The sequence below is a fragment of the Acomys minous genome (assembly GCF_964271855.1).
Source record: "Acomys minous genome assembly, chromosome: 17".
Taxonomy (NCBI): Eukaryota; Metazoa; Chordata; class Mammalia; order Rodentia; family Muridae; genus Acomys; species Acomys minous.
In genome coordinates this window covers 71686413-71709547 of record NC_140500.1, presented here as the reverse complement: position 1 = coordinate 71709547, position 23135 = coordinate 71686413, and the positions used below count along the sequence as shown (strand labels likewise).

Sequence of the window (23135 nt, the reverse complement as noted above, 5' to 3'; positions counted from 1 at the left end):
GAGAGTCCTTGAAATCAATGGGAATGAGGAAAGCTGTTACCAGTTTTTTGAAATAATGCACACACACACACACACACACACACACACAAAATGTAGCTTTTAGTTCCATGACCAACTCTGGGAATGTTTAATGCATTGAGTTTTAAAGCACAATGGTGGTATTCTTTGCTTGCCATCAGCTGGTTCGGTTTACAGGTTAACACATGTATTTGCAAGGACATCATGTGCACGAAGACCCACATTCCACAGTTGGGAAGTTACGAGAACCTGAACTATACGCGCAGGTTTGTGCGATCATGGTACATCTGGTACGGGTCATCAGCATACCAGTTGCGCCTCTTCCAGAAAGATGTCGTCATCTTATCTAGGAGTTTACTTTGGGTCTTGTTGCAAAACACAAATTCCCTCATGCGTTTCTTTCTTGCAGTTGACTTTTTCCATAATTTCTTCTTATAGCCAGCCTATGAGATAACGTTACAAAGACATTTTAAAACTTACAAAGGTAACAGAAGATACTCCATAGCTTATGGTGTATAGGCCTAAGGAGCAAAGCCAGACCTCTACAGGGACTGGGTCGTTTCTCTAGAAACTTTGCGATGAGTTGTGGCTGGGCGTGGTGGCGCACGCCTTTAATCCCAGCACTCGGGAGGCAGAGGCAGGCCAATCGCTGTGAGTTCGAGGCCAGCCTGGTCTGCAAATTGAGTCCAGGACTGTCGACGCTGTCTCAACCAAAACACCACCACCAACAACAACAACAAAAAAACCACACAAAACAACAACAACAAAATCAAAACAACAACAAAAAGCACGAGTAGAAGAGTTATTAATAAATAATTTAACACTTTGGAAAGATTACTTAAAATCACATGCAATTCAAGCACTCAGGAGACTGAGGCAGGAGAATTGGAAGTTGAGAGCCAGGCTCAGCAGATGAAAGCATGTGCTGCTTGTCAGAGGACCTGAATTCAATTCCAGCACCAATGTAGGTGGCTCACAACTACCTATTACTCCAGCTCCCAGGACTTAATGCCTCTGGTCCATGGGCACATCACTCACCTGCACAGACCCACATACACAAATAATTGAGAGTCAAAAAATCTAAGGCAGACTGATCTCTGTTGAGTTCAGGGCCATCCTAGTCTACATAGGAAGTTCCAGGCTAACCAGGACTACATAGTAAGACTTCGTCTCAATGAAACAAATCTTTTAAAAATTATAAATTAAAAAATAAGCACAGACTATAGTCATCTCAGACTATAGAGCAAGGCCCTGTGTGAAAAAAACAAAAGTGGGCTGTGGAGAGGGCACAGTGGGCAAAGTGCTTGTAATGCGAGCAAGAGGCCCTGAGTTTGGATCCCCAGACCCTGTGTAGCAGCTGGGCATGGTAGTGGACATCTGGAAGCCCGGTGCTAGTTACAAAAACAAATCGATCCCAGAGTGCTGGTCAGGCAGGCTAGAAAAATTGCTAAGCTCCACATTCAGTGAGAAAACTTGTCTCAAAAACTTAAGGAGCTGCCAAGTGTGGTTGGGCACGCCTTTAATCCCAGCACTTGGGAGGCAGAGGCAGCTCTTTGTGACTTCGAGGCCAGCCTGGTCTACTGAGAGAGAGTCTAGGACAGCCAAGGCTACACAGGGAAACAAAGAAACCAACAAAACCCCCGAAACTTAAGGATCTGGAGAGATGGCTCAAGACTCATAATGCTCTTCTAGAGGACCAGCACCCATGTAGGACAGCTCAGAGCTGCCTTCAGGAGGATGGGATGCCTCTGACCTCAGCAGCAGCTCCACTCACACGCATGGGATTCAGAATAGAAAAGGGGGTTCTTATTAAGGAGGAGCCAAATCCACGCACCCTTCAAGCCAAGCGCTCTCGGTGGCCTCAAGTAAGCTGCGCAAAGCCATGGCTCTTCACTGACAAGGTGCACTGGGATTCTAACACATCTTAGCATCACCCTGGCATCCAACGACGACGCCTGTAGCCTAGTGATGCTCAGAAGGAAGGGACTGAAGAGACTGGTTTAAAGGCACTAAGGATTATATTCATGCCGCTCACTGCGTATGGCTTTAAATTAGATACTCTACCTAAAGTCTATTATCTCTGTAACAATTCTCCTGCCCACAAGGTCACTGTGGATGTCTTATTCATAGAGTCCTAACTTGACTGTCCTGCTCATCACTGCTAGTGTCCTCTGAAGATGACTCCATGGAATAGGAATACAACGGAAACACCAGAAACCTTAGCTTCTACGTCAGAAGCAGAAGCAGGGGATGAATAGTAAAAGTCAGGGACACATGGTTGAAACCATGCCACAGAAAATACTTTCAGATTTTATAATTAGCGTGAGTTAACCCACCCAGACCTGCCTCTGCTTCCCGAGTGCTGGGATTAAAGGTGTGCGCCACCACGCCTGGCTTGAGAAAACTGTTTCTAAGGGTCCAATTAGAGCCATTGGAACTGCAGCGCAGCTTCTACTGCACTGTGAAGCCATTCTGACAAGGAATATAAGGCTATCTCGATGGAGAAATGAGCTGAGGTTTTTGTTTTTTGGGCTTTTTTGTTTGTTTGCTTTTCAAGACAGGGTTTCTGTGTAGCGTTGGCTGTTCTGGAACTCACTACGTAGACCAGGCTGTCCTGGAACTCACAGAGATCCAACTGACTCCCTCCCAAGTGCTGGGACTAAAGGTGTGCGCCGCCACCACCCAGCTATGAGCTGAGCTCTAACCCACATATTTAGCTACAAATTTAGGGTTGTGTCTGAGAGAGGAGAAAATCCTTCCAGTCCTTGCAACGGTGACTGCGCCTGCCTTACTCACGTCTGTGCACTCTGAATAGTGCTCGTTTACTCACACTATGCTCTTTCTCTGCACAACACAGGAGAGCAACTAGCAGCGTGAGAGAGCACACCACGGCTAGGCCTGGCTTCGGCTACAGCTCAGCTTCCTGGCTTCCAACCAGGTGTAGACACGCACCTTTCTCCTTAGCCACAGGCCAGAATGGAGTCGAAGGAAGCGATGCACGACCGATTTTACTGTCTTTCGTTTGCCTTTCCGTGAGCTGCAGTAGATTAGAGTTCTGACCGGCGGCTTCAGGACACTGGGAACCAATTCGGCCACCCTAAAACAGATTTTAAAATGTAGCCATCAGACTGATTGCAGAGCAAGGAGCTAAGGTCCCACACAGCACATTACTTCAAGAGACACTATGCACAGAGTACCGCGTCCTTCCCAACCTCCAACCTTCTAGAATACGCCACTGCAGGGAGAGGTAGCGCACACACGACTCTAGTTCAAGCCCTAATATCAAAAATAAAACTCAACCACTAAGAGAGACTTCGCCTCACATTATCTAGTCACACAATTTCTTATCTATCTGCCTACCTGAGTCTAAACTCCTTAAGAACTTCAGCTTGTTTATCTTTGTGAACTTTCTGCAAGTGCAGTGGTGGGTACTTATGGGGGTTTAGCTGAGTATCTGCGGACTGACTCCCACACGGCCCAGGCACAGAAGCTGAGCATCCCATTTGCTCTGTGGTTTGCCTGACATCTTCCATCTGGAAACCGTATAAATAACATCAGAAATGAACCTGGGAGGCTGCAGCTTAGTGGAGGCAGACCTCACTAGTAGAGCCCTAGCCTAGCACACATAAGGCTGTAGGTTCCTTTCCCAAAGCACAAACTGTTTTTAAAAGCCAGGAAAGGCGGTACACGCCGATAATCCTACCATTCAGGAGACTAAGGCAGAAGGGTGATTGCGAGTTCAAGGCTACTCAGCAAGATGGGAAGGAGATGCTCTGTGTGGTCCTGTTGCGGGTATCTAGGATACCAATCACATTCTCTCATACACTGTATCATAAGCTGCAGGGAGGGCAAGATTAGCTACTTCTAAAGAGTCTTGACCACATGTTATGGATTTTGCATTACTACTGAGAGAAGAAAGGGCTTCATAGATCCAGGGCAAGCACCCTACCCCTAACGCACATGCCCAGCCCAGGCACAAATATTTTAGAAAATGTTGTATAAATACTGTTTAAATGTGTCTTTGGAATATCCTCTACCTATTAAGGATGGTTGCAGTATGCCCATATGCCAGGTGTCTGACAGATGTGACAAGTCTTGGAGCAGAGGAAACAACTGATGTCTGAATATGTCTGAAATGAATGCCACACAGTGCAGGATTAAGACCAGTATTCTTGGCGCAGTTCCGAAATGTTGACGATGCCAAACCATTCAGGGGACGTAACATTCCTGTAGAGACAGAAGTACATGTACTGAATACACTCCTGCACACACACACACACACATCATAATGCATGGAAACCATGGTAAAGGAAGTTGTGAGCCTAACAGAAGGTCCCTGACACCAGACTCACAGAGGATGCTTTTTACCAATTCCATTGTTGTGTAACTTACATATGATAAAATTACTGATTCTTATATACTCAATGGATTTGAGAAAATTTAGTATTCTACAATAATCATATAATCCAGAAGTGAGGAACAGGGTATGTCTAAGACTTACTGCTCCCCATCAATGTACTCCATGTGAGAGAGCCCCTTGGGATGCAGTGCAATGACGGACACGAAAGCTGGAAGGCCAGAGTGGAGAGAAGACCCATGAGGAAAACAGAGGAGGCGCTTCCGCATCCTGAAAGTGAGCAGACCTGCTGGACACAGTGACGCACACCTGTAATCTCAGTATCTGAAAAGTGGAAGGAGGAGGACCAGGAATTGCAGTTTGAGGTCAGCCTAAGTGAACCCTGCCTCAAAAAACCAAAACACAAACAAAACTCAACAAAGGGCTGGAGAGATGCTCAGTGGTTAAGAGTGAATACTACTCTCGCAGAGGCCCACACCAGGTGCTTCTCATCAGGAGCTAGGCAGGCCTAGCTCTAGGGGATCTGCCGCCTCTGGACTTCCCCCAGCGCGCGCGCACGCACACACACACACACACACACACACACTAATAAAACTAAATCTTTTTTTTAAAGGGCTAGGTGACGGCTCAGGATGTAAACTGCTTAACTATGTAAGCATAAGAATCTGAGTTAGGACCCCAGTGGCCAAGTAAAAGCTGGACATGGCGTCTGTCACTACAGTACCAGGGTAAAAAAGGGGTACAGATAGGTGCTTGCTAGAGAAATCCAGGTTTAGCGAGCAACCTCATTACAAAAAGTGATATAAAATCAACTGAAGAGCCACAGAAGACATTCAGGGTCACTCTCAAGCCTCCATGTGCACATGGATTGGCATGCACACTTCCACACACATGTGCACAAGCAAAATAAAATGAAAGCAGAACAAGAAAATAAACAGACCCTCCAAGAAGGAGGACCCGCTTTCAGTAGGATAAGCGACATCAGCAAATGCTTTGGTGCTAAAACAAATGCAGCTATAGGAATAGCAGGACCAGGCCTGCCAGAGGCGTGCATGGCTTTCCAGCCGTAACAGAAATGCCAGGGCACAGACAGTGGGCATGGGCCTGGGCAGCCGATGGTAGAGTGGAGAAGGCAGAGATCAGTGAACTGGAGGCCATCTTCCTGTCAATCCTTTCTTTCCCCTAAGGCCACTGTGCAAATTACAATCAATCACTGAGTTGACTTCTCTGGTACTCTCTAACCAACTCTAGTGTGAGACTTAAGAACATACATGTAGGGGCTGGAGAGATGGCTCAGAGGTTAAGAACACTGCCTGCTCTTCCAAAGGTCCTGAGTTCAATTCCCAGCAACCACATGGTGGCTCACAACCATCTATAATGAGATCTGGTGCCCTCTTCTGGTGTGCAGGTATACATGCAGGCAAACACTGAATATATTTAATAAATAAATCTTTAAAAACAAAAACAACATCAAAATATAACATACATGCAGCTGGGCGTCGTACTGCAAGCCTGTAATCTCAGCACTTGGGAGGCAGAGGCAGGCAGATCTCTGTGAGTTTGAGGCCAGCCTGGTCTACAAATTGAGTCCACGACAGTCAAGGCTACACAGAGAAACCCTGTCTTGAAAAACCAAAAACCAACCAACCACCAAAACAAAACAAAAAAATCACCACCAACAAAAATCCTCCCAAAAAGAACATACATGCTAAGAATATTCCATAAGATGTAAAGTCCTATGATTGAGATTTGGTGATGATTTTGTCATTAAACTAGATGCATAAAAATAAGTATTTTAGAGCTAAGTGTTTCCTATGCCTGAGTCTGATGCCCAGAATTCAAGTAAACAGTTGGGCATATTTGTAATCCTGATACTGGCGAGGTAGAGACAAGTGGATCCCTGCGGTCTGTGGCCAGCCTGCCTATCCTAATCAGTGGGCACCACATCCCAGAGAAAGACAAGACAAGCTGGATTGCTCCTGAGAGCAATCTCAGACATGCACCTGCGTGCACACACGTGTGCATACTCTCACACACAAACATACAAGTACACTAAATTCTACTTCAAAAAAGTTAGCTTAAGAATAGGAAAGCCGAGCCTTGCATGGTGGTATATGCCAGTAAGCCTGGTACTCAGAAAGGGTGAAAGAGATCAAGAGTTCAGAGCCAGAATGGGGTAGAATAATTACTACCTCAAAAAACCAAATGTCAGCAAACAAGTTAATGTAGAGGCCCCTGCCTGTGATCCCAGCACTCTGGAGACAGAGGCAGGAGAACCCCCACAAGTACAAGGTCAGTCTGCATTTTTTTCTTCTGAGACAGGGTCTGTCTGCGTAGCCCTGGTTGTCCTGGACTAGCTTTGTGGGCCAGGCTGGCCTCGAACTCACAGTGATCCGCCTGCCTCTGCCTCCCGAGTGCTGGGATTAAAGGCGTGTGTCACCATGCCCGGCTTCAGCCTGTATGTGTGTATATGTGTATGTATATATATATATAACATGTTCCACATTAACCTAAGTTACTGAGACCTTTTCTCAAAACAACAATAAAACTCTACCAGGTCTGGGCTGGAGAGATGGCTCAGAGGATAGGAGCACTGGCTGCTCTTCCAGAGGTCCTGAGTTCAATTCCCAGCAACCACATGGTGGCTCACAACCATCTGTAATGTGATCTGACGCCGTCTTCTGCAGATAAAGCATTCATATACAATAAATAAATAAATATTAAAAAAAAAAACTCTACCAGGTCTACCTAGTCTGATGGCCAAGACTTAGAACAGTCTGATTTCACCAAACCAATGTGGCAATGTGGTAAACAGGGACAGGGTCTGAAGCAGACTAGCTTTAATTTTAGCTCTCCAACTTAACTAGAGGTGTGAACAGACATATTACTTAACATCTCTATACTCATTTCCCTCAACTTTAAATTAGCTGGTTATAGAGAGGATTACATGAGATAAAACACTATAGTGATTTAAGAGGGCTTGGTTTTTTTTTTTTTTTTAATTTAATTTTCTGTGCATTGGTGTGAGGGTGTCTGATCACCTGGAACTGGAGTTACAGACAGGTGTGAGCTGCCATGTGGGTGCTGGGAAATGAACCTGGGTCCTTTGGAAGAGCAGACAGTGCTCTAAACCACTGAGCCATCATTTCAGCCCCATTGAGAGGGCTTGGCTCAGAGAAAACATTTTTTTGTTTGCTTGTTTTTGTTTTTTGAGACAGGGTTTCTCCGTGTTAGCCTTGGTGGAGAAACATTTAAACAGTGCTAACAACAGATGAGGAAGTGCTGAAGAAAGCCAGGTACAGGCCCCAAACACCTGGAATCTCACCGTGGAGAAGCTAAGGTAGATGGAGAGTTTAAGACCAGTGAGGCCCTGTCAAAAAAAAAAAAAAAAAAGCCAGACACAGTTGCACAGGCCTGTAATTCCAACACTCAATGAGTCCAGGACAGCCAAAGATATACAGAGAAACCCTGTCTCAAGAAAACAAAAAACAAAACAGAAGTTTTCGGTGGAATTTCAATATCATAGTTAACCGGTTGCGGTGGCGCTTGCCTGTAATCCCAGCACTCAGGGAGGCAGAGGCAGGGGATCTCTGTGAGTTCGAGGCCAGCCTAGTCTACAAAGCCAGTCCAGTTCAGCCAAGGCTACACAGAGAAAGCCTGTCTCAAAAAACCGAAAACAAACAATCAATATCACAGTGAGATGACTCAGTGGGAGCCTAACAACCTGAGTTCAGTCCTGAAACTACCGTGGAAGAGAAGAACTGACTCCCCAAAGTTATCCTCTGATCTTCCTAAGGTTGCTGTTTCATGCATGGCCCCCATAGACAAATGAAAGTAATTTTTAAAAATCACAACCACTTGATCTATATCATCTATTTAAAAAAACGAAAGTGATCAAGGACTTCTATCAACTAGATAAAAATAAAAAATTAGTCAAAACACACTGGATACCACTAAATCGACAAAACTGTGTAGGTCTTAGGACCAGAGAGATGGATGGCTCAGCAGTAAAAGAGCATTTGTTACTCTTGCAGAGGACTGACACGTGACAGCTAACCACCCACAACTCAGTTCAGAGAATTGGGCACCCTGTTTGGCTTCCATGGGCATCAGGCACACATGCAGTGTGCACTTAGTTAAAACACTCATATATGTAAAATTTAAAAATCACTTTTAAAGACTTATTTATTATTTATCATGTACACGGTGTTCTGCCTGCATGTACACCTGCACACCAGATCTCATTATAGATGGTTGTGAGCCACCATGTGGTTGCTGGGAATTGAACTCAGGACTTTTGGAAGAGCAGTCAGTGCTCTTAACCTTTGAGCCATCTCTCCAGCTCCTTAAAAATAATTTTTTAACTGTAGATCTAGTAATCCTAAATGTTGGGGAGATTATGGAGCCCCTACTGCTGAGGTGACTAAATAGGCACATTCCTTTAGAACATAGTTTATACATGGGCCCTCTCACCCAGTAATTCCACAGCCAGTTACACTTGTGTACACACACACACACCTTAATTACAATTTTGCATTCATAAACCAAAATGTAATAACAGGAAGATTTATATACAATTTCATCCAACCAGGTGTAATCCCAGCTCACTAATCCTGGTACTGAGAAGCCAAGATAGCCTGGGCCGCTCGAGACCCTCACTTAAACACCCAAACTGAAACCACCCCAGTGTCTATCAGTAGGATAGAGAACTGTGGCATAGTCACATAAGAACACGCAGCAGTCAGAAAGCAAACATTTCAAGAAAAACAAACCTCACGGAGAAAAGAAAAAACCAGACACTACACTATACACATTATGTATAAGTTAATGTAGAGTTCAAAACTAGACAAAATATGTTATTGAGAGAGGAAGGTTTAGCTGCTGACGTTGCTAGGGGAAGAAGAGGCAAATAATGTCTGGGGCAGTGCACGGGGTGGGAAGGGGCTTTGTCCTGGAACTGGTGTTAGTTACACAAATGTCCCCTTCAGGGTTGTTAAACCATTCGTGTACGTTATATGAACTTTTCATTTATATTTCATAACTCACAAAGAAGTCCCATTTTTAAGATCTAATACCTGGAAGTTTTATATGGTTCCTTTTTTTTCTTATTGGCCTTCTATCTCTTCTCCCACAAACTTTATCCCTACAGTACAACTTGTGTGAAAGTAACTTATTGATCAACTCTGTCATACTTGAGGAATTTAAACTTTCTACCTGGTTCTGCCTTCGTCTCTGTATTTCCCCACTGGAGGGGTGTAGTTCAAAACAAATCAGGCCAGTCTGTTGATAGCTGCACACGATTCTCGCGTGTGCCGGATACTTGCTGCTTTACAGCTTGTGCTTGGTGCGCATGCGGGAGGAAGCCCCATTTTACCGATATAAAACTAAAAATTCAGAGACAAAGTAAGACTCTCAAGGTCAAAGGCCGCGAGAGGCAGAGTGACCCTCTAAATCAGAAAAAATCGGAATCCTGGGTGTCACACTCGCCTCCTCTGCCTCAGGGTCGGGTATGCTTCCCAGGGCAGTGTGGACCGGGCGAGCGCCGGCCACCGATACCACCCCCGGCAAGGTGTCGCGCACACCGCCCCAGAGAACGTTCGCAGCAAACTTCTGACCTCAAACCGTCTTGTTTTTTTCCCCTGTTAACATCCAAACTAAACGCCCACTCCCTCCCGCGCCAGTTCTCTGTGAAGTTGTCCGGGGAGCACTGACCTGAAGCGGCTCTCACCGCACCCAACAAGACGGAGGCCGCCATCTTGCACCCGGCCTACGGTGGCCGAAGTGCACTTAAAGGTACCGGAACAAAAGGCTAAGAAACGTAAGGGGGCGGAGTCAAGGGGAACAGGCGTGGCAAAAGTCAAACTCTGGATTGTGCCTTTTTTAGTAGGTTCTGCCCTAAACCTCAGTCATTTTAATTATTTATTTTACGTTTATATTTGAGTTTGCGCATTTATGGAGGTTAGAGAAAAACTTGCAGGAGTCGGTTCTATTCAAACTGTTTTCTTTTCCTTTCTTTCTTTCTTTCTTTTCTTTTTTTTTTTTTGAGACATGGTTTCTCTGTGTAGCCTTACTTTGTAGACCAGGCTGGATCTCTCTGCCTCTTAGTGCTGGGATTACAGGCGTGCACACCGCGCCTGGCTCGTGTGTGTGTGTGTATTTGTGTAGTTCTGGTTGTCCTAGAACTTGCTCTGTAGATCAAGTTGGCATCCAACTCACAGAGATGCGCCTGCGTGCGCCACCTTCCTCCTCCGCAGTTAACCTCATTTTTGAGACAAGGTGTCCCCAGATCCAGAAGGTGACTTGGGACTTCTGTACTTACTTGATCTTACTGCAAGGATTACAGGTGCTGCCGCTGAGCTGGCATGGGTTGTGTAAAGACTCTTTAAAAAAATAAAAAAATAAAAAAATAAATAAGCAAAAACTAAGGTGAAAAGAAGGGAAGACAAAGTTCCAAAATACCAAGAAGGAAAAACACAGGAATCTTTAGAGTTGTTCAGTTTTGGCCTCAGGATGCTTACATGCTTTTGAGGAGCTAGCAGTGGTGGCCTACACCTAACTCCACGGCCGGCTGAGTCAGGAGGACCATTTATGGATTACACAGCCGACTTCAGAAAATTATTGAAAATTCCAAAGATCTTTAACTTGTATGAATTATACTGCTGGTATTTGTTATACTAGAAGTTAATATTGGGAAGAATAAAAACAGTTCTGCCGTTTTTTCCTATTGCTGTTGCAAAAAGTACTACAAACTTAGTGACTTAAATGCCATCAACTTAGTATCTTACAGTTCTGCAGGCCAGAAATCTAAGATGAATACCAAGGACTAAAAATTAAGCTATACTAAAGCTGTGATCCTTCTGGATGCTCTAAAAGAGAGTTCTTTCTCTTGCTCTTTTTCAGTTTTGGGGGTCTGTCTGTAATCCTTGGCTTATGAACACCTTGCACCGTCTTTCTTTATTTAAAGATTTATTTATTTGTGGGGCAGTGGTGGCACATGCCTTTAATCCCAGCACTTGGGAGGCAGAGGCAGGCAGATCGCTGTGAGTTCGAGGCCAGCCTGGTCTACAAAGTGAGTTCAGGACAGTCAAGGCTACACAGAGAAACCCTGTCTCAAAAAACAAAGCAAACCAAAAAAAGATTTATTTATTTTGCATTTAATATCCGGCCTGCATGTGTGCCTGCCGACCAGAAGAGGGCACCAGATCTCATTATAGATGGTTGTGAGCCACTATGTGGTTGCTGGGAATTGAACCCAGGACTTAGGGAAGAGCAGACAGTGCTCTTAACCTCTGAGCCATCTTTCCAGCCCCCAACACCTTGTATTTTCAAAGACAGTGCCTCATGCCTCCCATCCTCCTTCAATCTTATGATTATAGTTGGCTTACCAAGATAATACGAGATGTTTCTGACATGTTATCATTCTTTCTGTTGGTGAAATGAGCTAATTCAAGACAAATTGAAGTATATAAATGCAGGTTTATTGGGTGTAGCTCTTGGAGGGTTCATTGGTCCCCCAGAGAACTGGTCCAGAGAAGCCGACATGCAGGGGGAGACAGGAAAGTGAGAGAAGGACAGGGAGAGGGAGGAGGGAGAGGGAAGAGGGGAACATACCAACCATACACATCCTGTAACTGGTAGGGATTGAGGAATGCTGGGAGAATCTGGAGGCCGGCTCCGCTTTGGTGTTAAATAGGCACCCCAGCCACTTGTCTAGGGTTTAAAACTCAACAGTTGTTGTTTTATGCTTTTCACGCAGGCTTTCACTATATAGATCAAGTTAGCCTTAAACTCAAGAGATCCGCGATCCTCTGCCTCCCTAGTGCTGGAATTAAAGGTGTTGGCCACTAAGCTCAGCCTCAAACAGATTTTTAGACTTGTATTTTTATTTATTTTAATTTTTTTTCGAGACAAGGTTTCTCTGTGTAGCCTTGGCTGTCCTGGACTCACTTTGTAGACCAGGCTGGCCTCGAACTCACAGCGATCCGCCTGCCTCTGCCTCCCGAGTGCTAAAGAGACACCTGAAACACACATTCGGCCTCAAGTCCCCGTTCACCTATTCTCCAGCAACCCCCCGGGGTGTGTTGTGGTTAACTTGTGGGCGTGCGTGTGCCTTAGTTCCATAAAGAAGTCAGAGGACAACTAACGCGCATTCTCTAGTGCCACCATAGGGGTCGCGGGAATCGAACTCAGTCCTTACCCGAGCCAACTCGCCAGCCCCTTTGCTTTAACTCTTAAGAGTGACAGTTGTCTGTCTTCAGCCTAATCGAACTTAACACCACCAGCCTCCGGCCAGTTCACCTAATAACCAGTCAGTTCACCGGTTTTCAGCAAACTAACGCCGAGTGCGACCCGGAAGCAGAACCTGCCCTTCCGCCTGCTATCCGCCAATCACGGACGACTCCCCACTTTCGCAGCCGGGGTGAGTGAGTCCCACCCTTAGGGAGCCGCCTTATCTGGAGAAGGGGGGGCGGGGCAGGCGGCGCGTGCGCAGTGGCGTCGGTGGCGCTTCCGGTGCGCCGGGCGCAGACCTGCTGTACGGAGGCGGGCACGCACACGAGCACGCACGCCCTCCTCTCGCGCCGCCGCGGTCGTTCCCGCGTACACCAGCCGCGCCGTCAGTTCGGCAGAGATGCTGCGGGCCTGTCAGTTATCCGGCGTGACCGTCGCGGCCCAGGTGAGCGTGGGGTCTCCCCAAGGGGGCGCGCGGTCACGCTGACTGCCAACGGACAGCGAGAGAGACATCCGTGACGCGCAGTCCCTGGGCAGAGGCGCGCCTCCAGAGTGCCAGGGCGGGAAACTGAGGCAGCCCATCAGGGCGGCCGCCGGGCAGGAATGACTAGAGGGTTATAGCTGAAGAAGCGGGCTCGGGTGTGGAGCGCTCGCGGGGAGACGGGTGTGCTGCCGGGGCGTGGCTTCAGGGGCCTGGTAACCAATCAGTATCGCGTTGCTTCAGATTCGGACCAATGCTGGCCGCCGGCGTCTGGGCCGCCGGTTGGGCACGTGATAGGTGTCCAATCGTGAAGGTCAGGGCCGGAGAACTACAGTTCCCAGCAGGGATTGCTTCTCAGAGCTTGTTGCATCTTTAATTAAACAGGTTCCTGGACTGGTAGAGATCTGTGTTTTAGGGGTCAAGGTTGCTGTTAACCTGGTGGGTTATTTTTTGTTTCCGTAGTCGAGAGCACCTTTGAGCTATTATTAATCTACATCAAAGGTGAAAGATTTTTCGTTTCTGGAGCTTAAACTTCTTGTATTTGAGGAAGGACAGGAGTCGTGACCTTGTGCTCATTTCTAAGATTAGTTTGGGGATCAGTGTCTCTTAAGCACTGGAACCGTGTCTGACATTCAGGTATCCTGGGCACCGTTTTGCTCTTGTTTAATAACTATCAGTATAACTTTCTGTAGCTGAAAATAAAAATCTCCGTTTCCAGTGCTCAGAACTTTCAGAAAATTAATGCTTTGACTAAAGGTTGTGGGAAACTTGTGCAACTAGAGCTGTAATTGGATAAATTCCTAGACTGGGTCGTCCTGAGATGGTAGAAGTTAAGCAATTATATTTTTGTCTTTGTTTTTTAATCTCTCGGAGCTAGAGTTAATAGGTGGTTGTAGGCACCCTGACGTGCATGCTAGGGAAGTGAGCTCAAGTCCTCTGGAAGAACATTAAGCATTCGTAACCACTGAGCCATCTCTCCAGCGACATGATATTGTTGCTTTCTGAAACTGCTTTTGGCTTCTCTCGTGATATTTTAAATCCTGTCTTACCATTTATTCCCCCATACCCATTTTTGTTTAATTTAATTTATTCTTTTTTTTCTGAGACAAAAGTCTCACTACATTGCTCAGATTGGCCTCAAGTTTTCTTGTTTGTTTTGTTTTTCGAGACAGGCTTTCTCTGTGTAGCCTTGGCTGTCCTGAACTCACTTTGTAGACCAGGCTGGCCTCGAACTCACAGAGATCCACCTGCCTCTGCCTCCCAGGTGCTGGGATTAAAGGCATGTACCACCACACCTGGCCTGGCCTCAAACTTTTGATTCTATTGTCTCAGCCTCTCAGTAGGTGAGATTTCGTTGTATAATGTTTAGTAAGGGATTAAATCGACTATGAGAACCTTCATCCCTAAGGAGATGATTTTCTGATTTTCCTTCTTTAGGTTTGTATCTGCTTTCATGTCTTCTTGTCTTTTTTGTTTCTCTTATTGTCTATTAAAGAACTTGTAAAAAGCAAACGTGTCATAACATGTTCTTCATTGACACCCATCATGTTCAGAATAAAGTCTAGGCTCCTTTCCACACTCACCAGGCTGTCTTCCACAGCTTGTTTTCCATTCTGCCTCCCCCACTGTCTTTTACAGTAGGACCTCCAGCATGTGCCTCACTGGTGGGCTTTTTGTTTTGTTTCTGCTTTGAACTCTTTACAGGTCTTTGCTTGGCTCATCCCCTTCATGCAGGGTCTTTCTTGATAAATTTCCCTTCCATTCAGAGTGGCCTTTCTTTCCTAGAGTAGACTTGGGACTGTTCTTCTCTGTACATCACTCTCACTTTATATTTGTATGTTTAGCACTACCTGACATGTGTATTTTTACATGTTTCCTGTATTTAAAGTGTAAGTTCCAAGTCAAGGTATTGTATACCTGCACTCCCACCGCTCCACAGGCAGAGGGGACATCAGGTCTCTCTAGTTAAATTTCAGGTCAGCCAGGGTGATATATATAGCAACACTCTGTCCCACAAAAGTCCTTAACTACACAACTAGCCTGTGCCTATGTTGCTTGCTGCTATATTTCCAGTAGTGACAGTCCCTGGCTCCTAGTAGATGCTCAGCAAATGTGACATGCTTGAGTGACCTATGGTTTCTTTTTCCCACTCTCAGCAAATGCTCTTTCTTTTATACCCACCTCTTGGGCTTTTGGACTTCTGGTGATGTATTTAGTTAGGGTTCTCTAGAGAAATAAACGTGTGTGTGTGTGTGTGTGTGTGTGTGTGTGTGTGTGTGTAGAATGATTATAAGAGCTGAGTTCACACAGTTAATGGGAGTTGGGCAGTGTGGGCAGAGACTGAGGAAGCCAGGTGCAGTGCAGTCTGCAGGCAGCAGTTGGAGACTTAGGAGAGCAGTTGGTGCTGTTCCAGTCTAAAGGCCCTGTGCTAGACAGCCTTGCTTGTTGTTCCAGTCAGGCCTTCAGCTATTTGGATGAAGACCATGCTACAGAGGGCAGTCAGTCTACTTAAAAAGTTCACCAACTTAAATGTTGATCTTACTTGTACATGCCTCCCTCCCCCTTTCTCTCTCTCTCTCTCTCTCTCTCTCTCTCTCTCTCTCACACACACACACACACACACACACACACACACACAAACGAGTGTCACCATTGGAGATCGTACCTATTTCATTCTTTAAGCCTGGCTTTAATGTTAATGATTTTATACATGTATATTTAAAAAATATTGTTCTCCTTTCTTTTTTTTTAGAAATCCTCCTCAGTGTTTTTCTTCTCTAGTTCTTTTATCCCTGTACTGTATCTCCAAGTCCAGTCTTTAGAGGTGACCATTAGATTTAGAGGACGTGGTCTTTCAGCATGGGCTAAACCTCCCCCATACTTAATACTTGGAAGTCGTCACTTGCATACACCACACTGATTTATCCATATCAAATTATTGAGAATTGATGTTATGAGCTTTTTTTTTTTTCTTATCTTTAAAAGAAGGGCGGGGGGGGGGGCACTGGGGAGATACTCCAGTTTAGAGCACTGGCTGCTTTTTCTTGCAGAGCACCTGGGTTTCTTTCCCAGTACCCTTGTGGCTGACAACTGTATCTCCAGTTTCCAAGTCTCCGATGCCCTTTTCTGGTCTCCTAGGGTACTGCATACACATGGTGTACAGAAGACACATTTGGCAAAACACCCACAAACATAAAGTAAAAACAAAGAAAAAATTTAAATGTCATAATTTTTTTGTTTTGTTTTGTTTTTCAAGACAGGGTTTCTCTGTGTAGCCTTGGCTGTCCTGAACTCTCTTTGTAGACCAGGCTGGCCTCGAACACACAGAGATCCTCCTGCCTTTGTCTCCCGAGTGCTGGGATTAAAGGTGTGCACTACTATGCCTGGTTAAAATGCCCTAATTCAATCTGTCACTTTAACACAGTGTTTCTTTAGTTCCTTTAAAGAAATGTGTTTTAAAAATTTTCATGCACTCTATTTTGATCATAATCTCCCACAGCCCTTCTCCAGCCAACTGTGTGTTTTCTCTCCCTCAACAAAACAAACAAACAAACAAAAACCAGGGAAAACAACAGTAACAAAACCAGAAAAAGACAAACTTTTTTTAAGAAAAGTTTTTTAAGAAAAGAAAAGAAGGAAAAGAAAGCAAAAACAAAAACAAAACAAAAAGCATACGGGCACACACACTAAATCCATTTGTGTTGGCCAACTACTCCTGGACATGGGGATGCCTGGAAGGGTAGCTGATACACCCAGTGGTATTCCATTAAAGAAAACGAATTTTTCCTCTCCCAGCTGGTACCCCTTACAAACGGCTTCTTGGCTAGGGGTGGGACTTTATGCATCCTTTCCCTTCTCAGTGCTGGGATTTGGTCTGTGTTTAAACCTGTGCAGGTTCTGTGGGGTTGTCACAATCTCGTGTGTTCGCTCATATGTATATACGTATTTTTGTCTTGAAGAGGCTGTATCAGTGGAGGATTCCACCATTTCTGGCTCTTAGATTCCACCTGCTTCTCCTGTAAAGCACCTGAGACTTGAGGAGAGGGGCTTGATACTGATGACCTGCTGAGGGCGGAGTGCTCCGGCGTCTCTCACTCCATGTACATTGTCTAGTTTGGGATGTCTTCGTTAATTACTGTTTATGACAAGAAGAATCATCTTTGATGAGGGTTGAATGATGGTTTGTGAGTATAGTGGTGTCACTGGGAGTCATCTTATTGCTGTGTTCCTTTAGCAGAATAATAGTAGTGGGTTTGCCCCAAGAACCGTGGCTGAAGTCTCAGGTTCTTGGGCATTTGAGCAGTGTTGTATATGGGTTCCCATGACTTCTGGCTTTTGAGAGCGATGTACATACATGGTACCTAGACACACATGCATACATAAAATAAAAATGAGGCTTGTAAGGAAAAGAAGAAAGACTACTGGTCTTGATGGTGAACCAAGCCAGCATGTTGACTCAATTTGTGTTAGTGAAGCAGACTGTTACCACACATGCTGCATGTAGCTCAGTCGCTCTGTGCAGCCTCCTCTTCCCCTGCTTGTACTGGTCCTGCCTCGTCGTCATTTTTACTGACCCCAGACAGCAAACTCAGGCCGCAGTCAGGCCGCTTTAGCCTGCAGGGCCATCTTGCCTTCTTGATTTTTTTTCAGACAGGTGCCTGTTGTCTTTGCTGGTCTGTTTTGAAGAGGATGACCTTGAACCTCCAATTCTTCTGCCTCTACCTCTTAAGTGCTGGATTTCACTTGTGCGCTGCCATTCCTGGCTCTTTACAAGTTATTATAACTGTAGGAAAAGTTTAATTATTGAATATAAATTTGTATTTCAAATGCAAAATATGGTCATTAATATTGTTAATTTCATCAGCCAGGAAATTTTATTGTGGAATCTAGAACCTCGGCATAGGATTCACAGGAGACTTTTCTTTTTCTTTCTGTGCCTGTCCATTTTCTTTTTCTTTTCTTTTGTTTGGTTTGGTTTGGTTTTTTTTTTGGTTTTTCGAGACATTGTTTCTTTGTGTAGCTGTCCTGTTCTCTGGCTATCCTAGACACGATTTGTAGACCATGCTAAACTCACAGAGATCTGCCTCCCTCTGCCCCCCCAAGGCTGGGATAACAGCGTGCACCACCATGCCTGGCTGCCTGTTCATTTTCAAGCTACTCCACTACATGACAGTTTCTTTATATAGTCTCTTTAGTTTGATAAAGCTGAGGAGTTGATGTGTGGAAGAACATGGGGATTACGTATTTTCTTGTCTGCCTTTTGTTTGTGTTTCTGTAGATTAGAAGTGGCAATGCTAACTGTATGACATTTATTGTGAGGTTATGCGTCAAGACAAATTACTGTCCTTTTTATATCATAGGTCATGAATAAAATGGATCCTAAAATTAAGTAGTATTTTGTGTAGCTGACCTTTGCTACTTTGTGGGTTCTTTTTCCCTCCTTTATCCCTACCCTACTCCCAATGTCAGAGAAGGAAGGACGGCGGAGGAGATGGAGAGCCTTGACTCTAATTCCGTTCTGCTCGTGTCTTTGAACATGACTACTAACAAACTGCAAGCAACGCCCCTGAAAAACCACTAACCACCATCCTCGCCTCTTGGGGGCCCTAGCATTTATATACCCTCTGAAAAGTTCCCACAATTCCAAACGTTACACCATTGCAGAAACTATCTGCAGCTGGCAAAATCACACCTCACTAGAGCACAAGGCAAAACCATAGTCAGCTGTTGTGAAGCAGCCTCATATCCCACACCCAGGATTAAGTGAAAACATATTCTTATAATACCTCAGTGTTTGTTTGTTTGTTTTAAAGAAACCAAAATTCCAGAATTCTCGCTACAATTTTGCGTGTTAAAATAGAAGGTTTGTGGTATAGAAAGACACTGCTTAGGAGAAAGCAAACTGGAGGCAAACAATATTTGTCAGTGACTTAGGTAGGTATGCATAAGAAACAAAAAGTACTTTTGAAACTAGGCGTGACGGTGCATACCTATAGGCCCTAGCACTGGGGAGGGAGAGGCAGGAAGATGAAGAGGACCGGCATGAGGACCTGGGCTGAGCTTCCCAGCACATGCACACATAAAGAGCCAGACCTGGTAGTACATAGCTGTCATCTCATAGCAGGGGAAGGAGAGACAGGCTCCATTGAGCTCACTGGCCAGCCAGACTAGCTCTGTCTCAAAAATCAAAGTGGAGAACTATTGAGGAATAAATCTAAACTTGTCCTCTGGCCTCTGCCTGTATAGCTGCGTGCTTCTGAGTACGCACACATATACATACATAAACATGTATATCCACATACAAATCCCAACCAACAACAGTGTGCTGGTTGACACAGACCTAGACATATCTGGGAAGGGGGGATCTCAATTGAGTAATTGCCCCTCAGATTGTCCTGTGATACATTTTCTGCACTAGTGTGTGATGTGGGAGGACCCAGTCCATTGTGCGGAGACCTACCCGTAGGCAGGTGATCCTGTGATAGAAGAAGTCAAGTTGAGCAAACCATGGGAGCAAGCCAGTAAACAGCATTCTTCCATGGCTCCTGCCTCTGCTGCTGCTTAATGCACGTCCTTCCTGCCCTCAATGATTGACTATGATTGTGATGAGAACATGAAAGCCAAATAAAACCTTTCCTTTCTAAATTCTTTTGGGTCATGATGTTTTATCACAGCAATAGCAAGTGAAAATAACAAACATTGTCTGGGTCATCCTAGGCTACATAGGCAGTTTGAGGCCAACCTGGGCTACATGAGACCCTGTCTCAAAGGAAGAAAAAAAGTAACTTTGATTCCATCAAATTTAAACTTTTGTATCAAAGGTGTGATAGTTTAAATGAGACCGCCCCCCACCCCAAATAGGCTTGTGTATTTGAATACTTGAGTCCTTCCTCAATTGGTGGAACTGTTTGGGGAAGGATAGGCTTTGAGGTTTCAAAAGCCCAAGCTGTTCCTAGTTAGCTTTCTCTGCCCGGAACATATGGATCAAGATGTAAGTTCTCGGCTGTTGTGCCATGCCTGCCTGCATACTGCTGTTCTCTTCATGATGAGGTCGTGGACTCACCCTCTGAAACTGTAAGCCCCAAATAAGCCTTCTTCTGGAAGTTGTCATGGTCACAGTATCTCATCATAGCATAGAAAAATTACTAAGATAAAAGGGTACTTGAGAATGAAAAAGGAGCGACTATTTCAATTATATAAGGTTGTGGTATCCAGAAAATGTGAAGAACTACAACATAAGATAACTCAAAAACTATGTGTAGGAGCCAGATGTTGGTGGCACACACCCTTACTCCCAGCGCTCGAGAGGCAGAGGCAGGTGATCTCTGGGTTTGAGGCCAAAGATTTTTGAGTATAATAATGACATGTTGGTGAAAACATAAAATTGGGTAGAAGTCTAAAAGTGCAGCTGCTTTGGAAAACCTGGAGTGGAAGACAGTGTATTGTGTGATTTCTTTTCTAGGGATTAGTCAAAATAGACAGTCATAGAAACCAAAAGCAGATAGTAGCTGCCAGGGGTTAGGGGAAAAGTGGCAGGAAGGATGTGTGTGACAGCTTCATAGAACTCAGGTTTTTTTTTTGTTGTTGTTTGTTTGTTTGTTTGTTTTGATTGATGAAAGCCTGTGATTTCTAGAACTTGGTAGTAGTGATGGTTATTATTGAGCCTTGTTAATAGACAGAATACCACTAAATGGTTCAAATGGTGAATACTAGTGAACTTTACCAGATACAGAGCTAAAGCCTGCCAGTGGGTATTTGCAGCTGGTCAGAGAGGCAGAGTTAGAGAGCCACTTCAAACTTAGGAAGTAAAGGGTGGGACAGCATGAGTTTTTAAAAACATGGGAATTGCACCTGATATAAACCTATCAGATGCGCTTAAACCCATGAATTTCAAACAATACTGTTTTGGAGCAGGTAAAAGCACCTGCTGCCAAGCTTGAAGGCTTGAATTTAGTCCAAGGGAGCTAGATAGGAGGAGAGAATCAGCTCTAGTTAGTTGTTCTCTGACCTCCATATATGTCCTATGGCTTGTGCACATGCGTACACATATAAGTAAATAAATGTGGTGAAAAATATATTTTGAGGCTGGAGAGATGACTCGGTGATTGCTCTTGAAAGGACTTGGGCTCAATTCCCAGCACCCACTTGGTGGCTCACAGCCACCTGTAATTCCAGCTCCAGAGGATCTGATGCCCTCTTCTGCTCTGTGTGGGCATCAAGCATGCATGTGGCGCGCACACACATACACGCTGATAGCACATACATAAATTTAATAAATCTAATAATTTTTTTAAATAGAAAAAATATTTTAAAAAATACAGTTCTGCTTAACTACAGCTGTGTAACAAACCCTCTTGTGTATGGGAGATAGTGGCATTGTTCACTGCTTCTGTTCGGTCTTTTCTGGGATCAGCTGGGCAGCTGTTGCATGTTGGCCTTAAGACAGTGCCTAGGACTAGTTTACAGTTTGGCTGCTGCTGGCTCAGCAATGAGTGCTGCTTTGGAACTCCTGCTTGTGGCATCTCTGTGTTTGGGAATTTCCTCAGCTTAGCAGTAAGTCCTGAGAGCAGTCATGTCAAAGCCATGTCCATTGTGATGTACTCTGAGAAGGCACAGAGCATCACCTCCACTGCTCTCTGTTAGTGACTTGTTAACCAAGCCTGTCCTTGCACTTTCCCCACCACATCCCATCTTCCTTAAACCCTGGCAGCCACTATCAATGTATTATTTCTGTGAATTGGTCTGTTCTGGATAATTCCCATAAAGAACGCGTACAATGTTAGGGAAGGACACACAGAACTCATGTTTGATAGGGAGCGGTACAAATGCTTCTGGAAGATCATTTGGCGTGCCTGTGTTGTTGCAGCCAATATTAGAAAATGCACTCAACCCTACTTTTTGTGTGTGTGAGTGAAGGCTAGAACAACTGATATTCCCCCATATATGGTCAATACTGTGCAATGCACTTTGTCCCATTTTCTGTGGGGGATGGAGCAACTGATTTTCCCCTTCCCATTGTAGCCCTCTCTAAAACACTACAAAAATATTATCCCACTGGGACCAGGATCTTACCATTTTATCCAGATCTTAAAAGGGAAGACATCTTTGATATGACCTTAAAGGTTTTTGTTTGTTTGGTTTGGTTTGGTTTGGATTTTTGAGACAGGGTTTCTCTGCCTCCTATTCTGTATTAGCATCTACTGGGATGGCAGGCAAAGGATAATCTCTGTTTCTTTCAAAAAAGTAGATAGCAAGGGGTACCCAGCAGTCACAGTCAGGTCCATAACAAAACAGAATCTAGCTGGGTATGGTGGCTGATTCCTTGATTGGGGTTCATTCCTGCTGCTTGGGAATTGTTCTGTGCAGTTAGTTTTCTTTATTTTTTATTTTTTATTAATTTATTCTTGTTAGATCTCAATGGTTATCCCATCCCTTGTATCCTCCCATTCTTCCCTCCCTCCTATTTTTCTGTGCAGTTTTCTGTTCTTGCCTTTGGGTGGTTCCTTTCCCAGAACATGTGGACTGTTTGAGCCTAAGTCATAGTTATGGCTGGCTCCTTTTCTCTTGGGGCATCCAGCACCTTTTTCATTTTTGCTTTTGTTGGTGTTAAATTCAGTCTGGGTTGTTTCCCATCGTGTATTAGTAGTCAGGCCTCTGTGTTGCTGTGCCCAGTTATCCAAGGAAACAAGGGAGGAGAGATGTATTTGGCTCACTGTGTCCGAGCGCTCAGCACATACAAAGCCCGTGGTTCTTAGGCCCATGGTGAAATGGAAGGTCTTGGGAATGGTACAAACAGGTGAGAGAGGAGATTCTTACCTTACGGTGCACAAGAAGCAGAGAGAGGCTTCCACGATAGGACTTCAACAAGACGCAGCTCAGAGTCATGCCTCCCGCGACCTACTTCCTCCAGTTAAGGGAGCTTATGGAAAATTCAAACGGCCGTCAAGAAGTACGTAACATATATGACACTTAAAAGTGCCAACGAGAGGCTGGAGAGATGGCTCAGAGGTTAAGAGCACTGTCTGCTCTTCCAGAGGTCCTGAGTTCAAT

The 23135-nt window shown here is 44.8% G+C and overlaps 2 protein-coding genes across 13 annotated transcripts in view; one reads left to right on the top strand and one right to left on the bottom strand.

The window, feature by feature from the left end:
- Window positions 1-93: 93 nt before the first annotated feature.
- MRPL35 (mitochondrial ribosomal protein L35) lies at window positions 94-12706 on the bottom strand. Of its 2 annotated transcripts, none has more exons than XM_084766923.1 (4): window positions 12573-12706; window positions 4056-4245; window positions 2971-3115; window positions 94-461 (listed from the first exon to the last, which is right to left on the bottom strand). In XM_084766923.1, the coding sequence occupies exons 2-4, from the start codon at window positions 4241-4243 to the stop codon at window positions 273-275; spliced, it is 522 nt and encodes a 173-aa protein (XP_084623049.1). In that variant the 5' UTR covers window positions 4244-4245; window positions 12573-12706; the 3' UTR covers window positions 94-272. The 2 variants fall into 2 exon arrangements, with proteins under 2 accessions (XP_084623049.1, XP_084623048.1); XM_084766922.1 differs by lacking the exon at window positions 12573-12706 and adding an exon at window positions 10088-10189.
- Window positions 12707-12873: 167 nt separating this feature from the next.
- The window catches only part of IMMT (inner membrane mitochondrial protein), a 36734-nt gene continuing 26472 nt past the window's right edge, over window positions 12874-23135 (top strand). For all 11 annotated transcript variants that reach the window (XM_084766877.1, XM_084766885.1, XM_084766880.1 and 8 more), the window contains exon 1: window positions 12874-13049. In XM_084766877.1, coding sequence (XP_084623003.1) covers window positions 13005-13049 — 45 coding nt within the window. In that variant the 5' untranslated portion in view covers window positions 12874-13004. The remainder of the gene's footprint in view (window positions 13050-23135) is intronic.

Coding starts and splice junctions, on each gene's coding strand:
- MRPL35 (XM_084766922.1), bottom strand. CDS start 10,130: ATGGCGGCCTCCGTCTTGTTGGGTGCGGTGAGAGCCGCTTCAG. Junction 3,116..4,055: donor ACTGCAACCATCCTTAATAG/GTAGAGGATATT, acceptor AATCTGTTTTAG/GGTGGCCGAATTGGTTCCCA. Junction 462..2,970: donor GCCTGTGGCTAAGGAGAAAG/GTGCGTGTCTAC, acceptor GTTATCTCATAG/GCTGGCTATAAGAAGAAATT.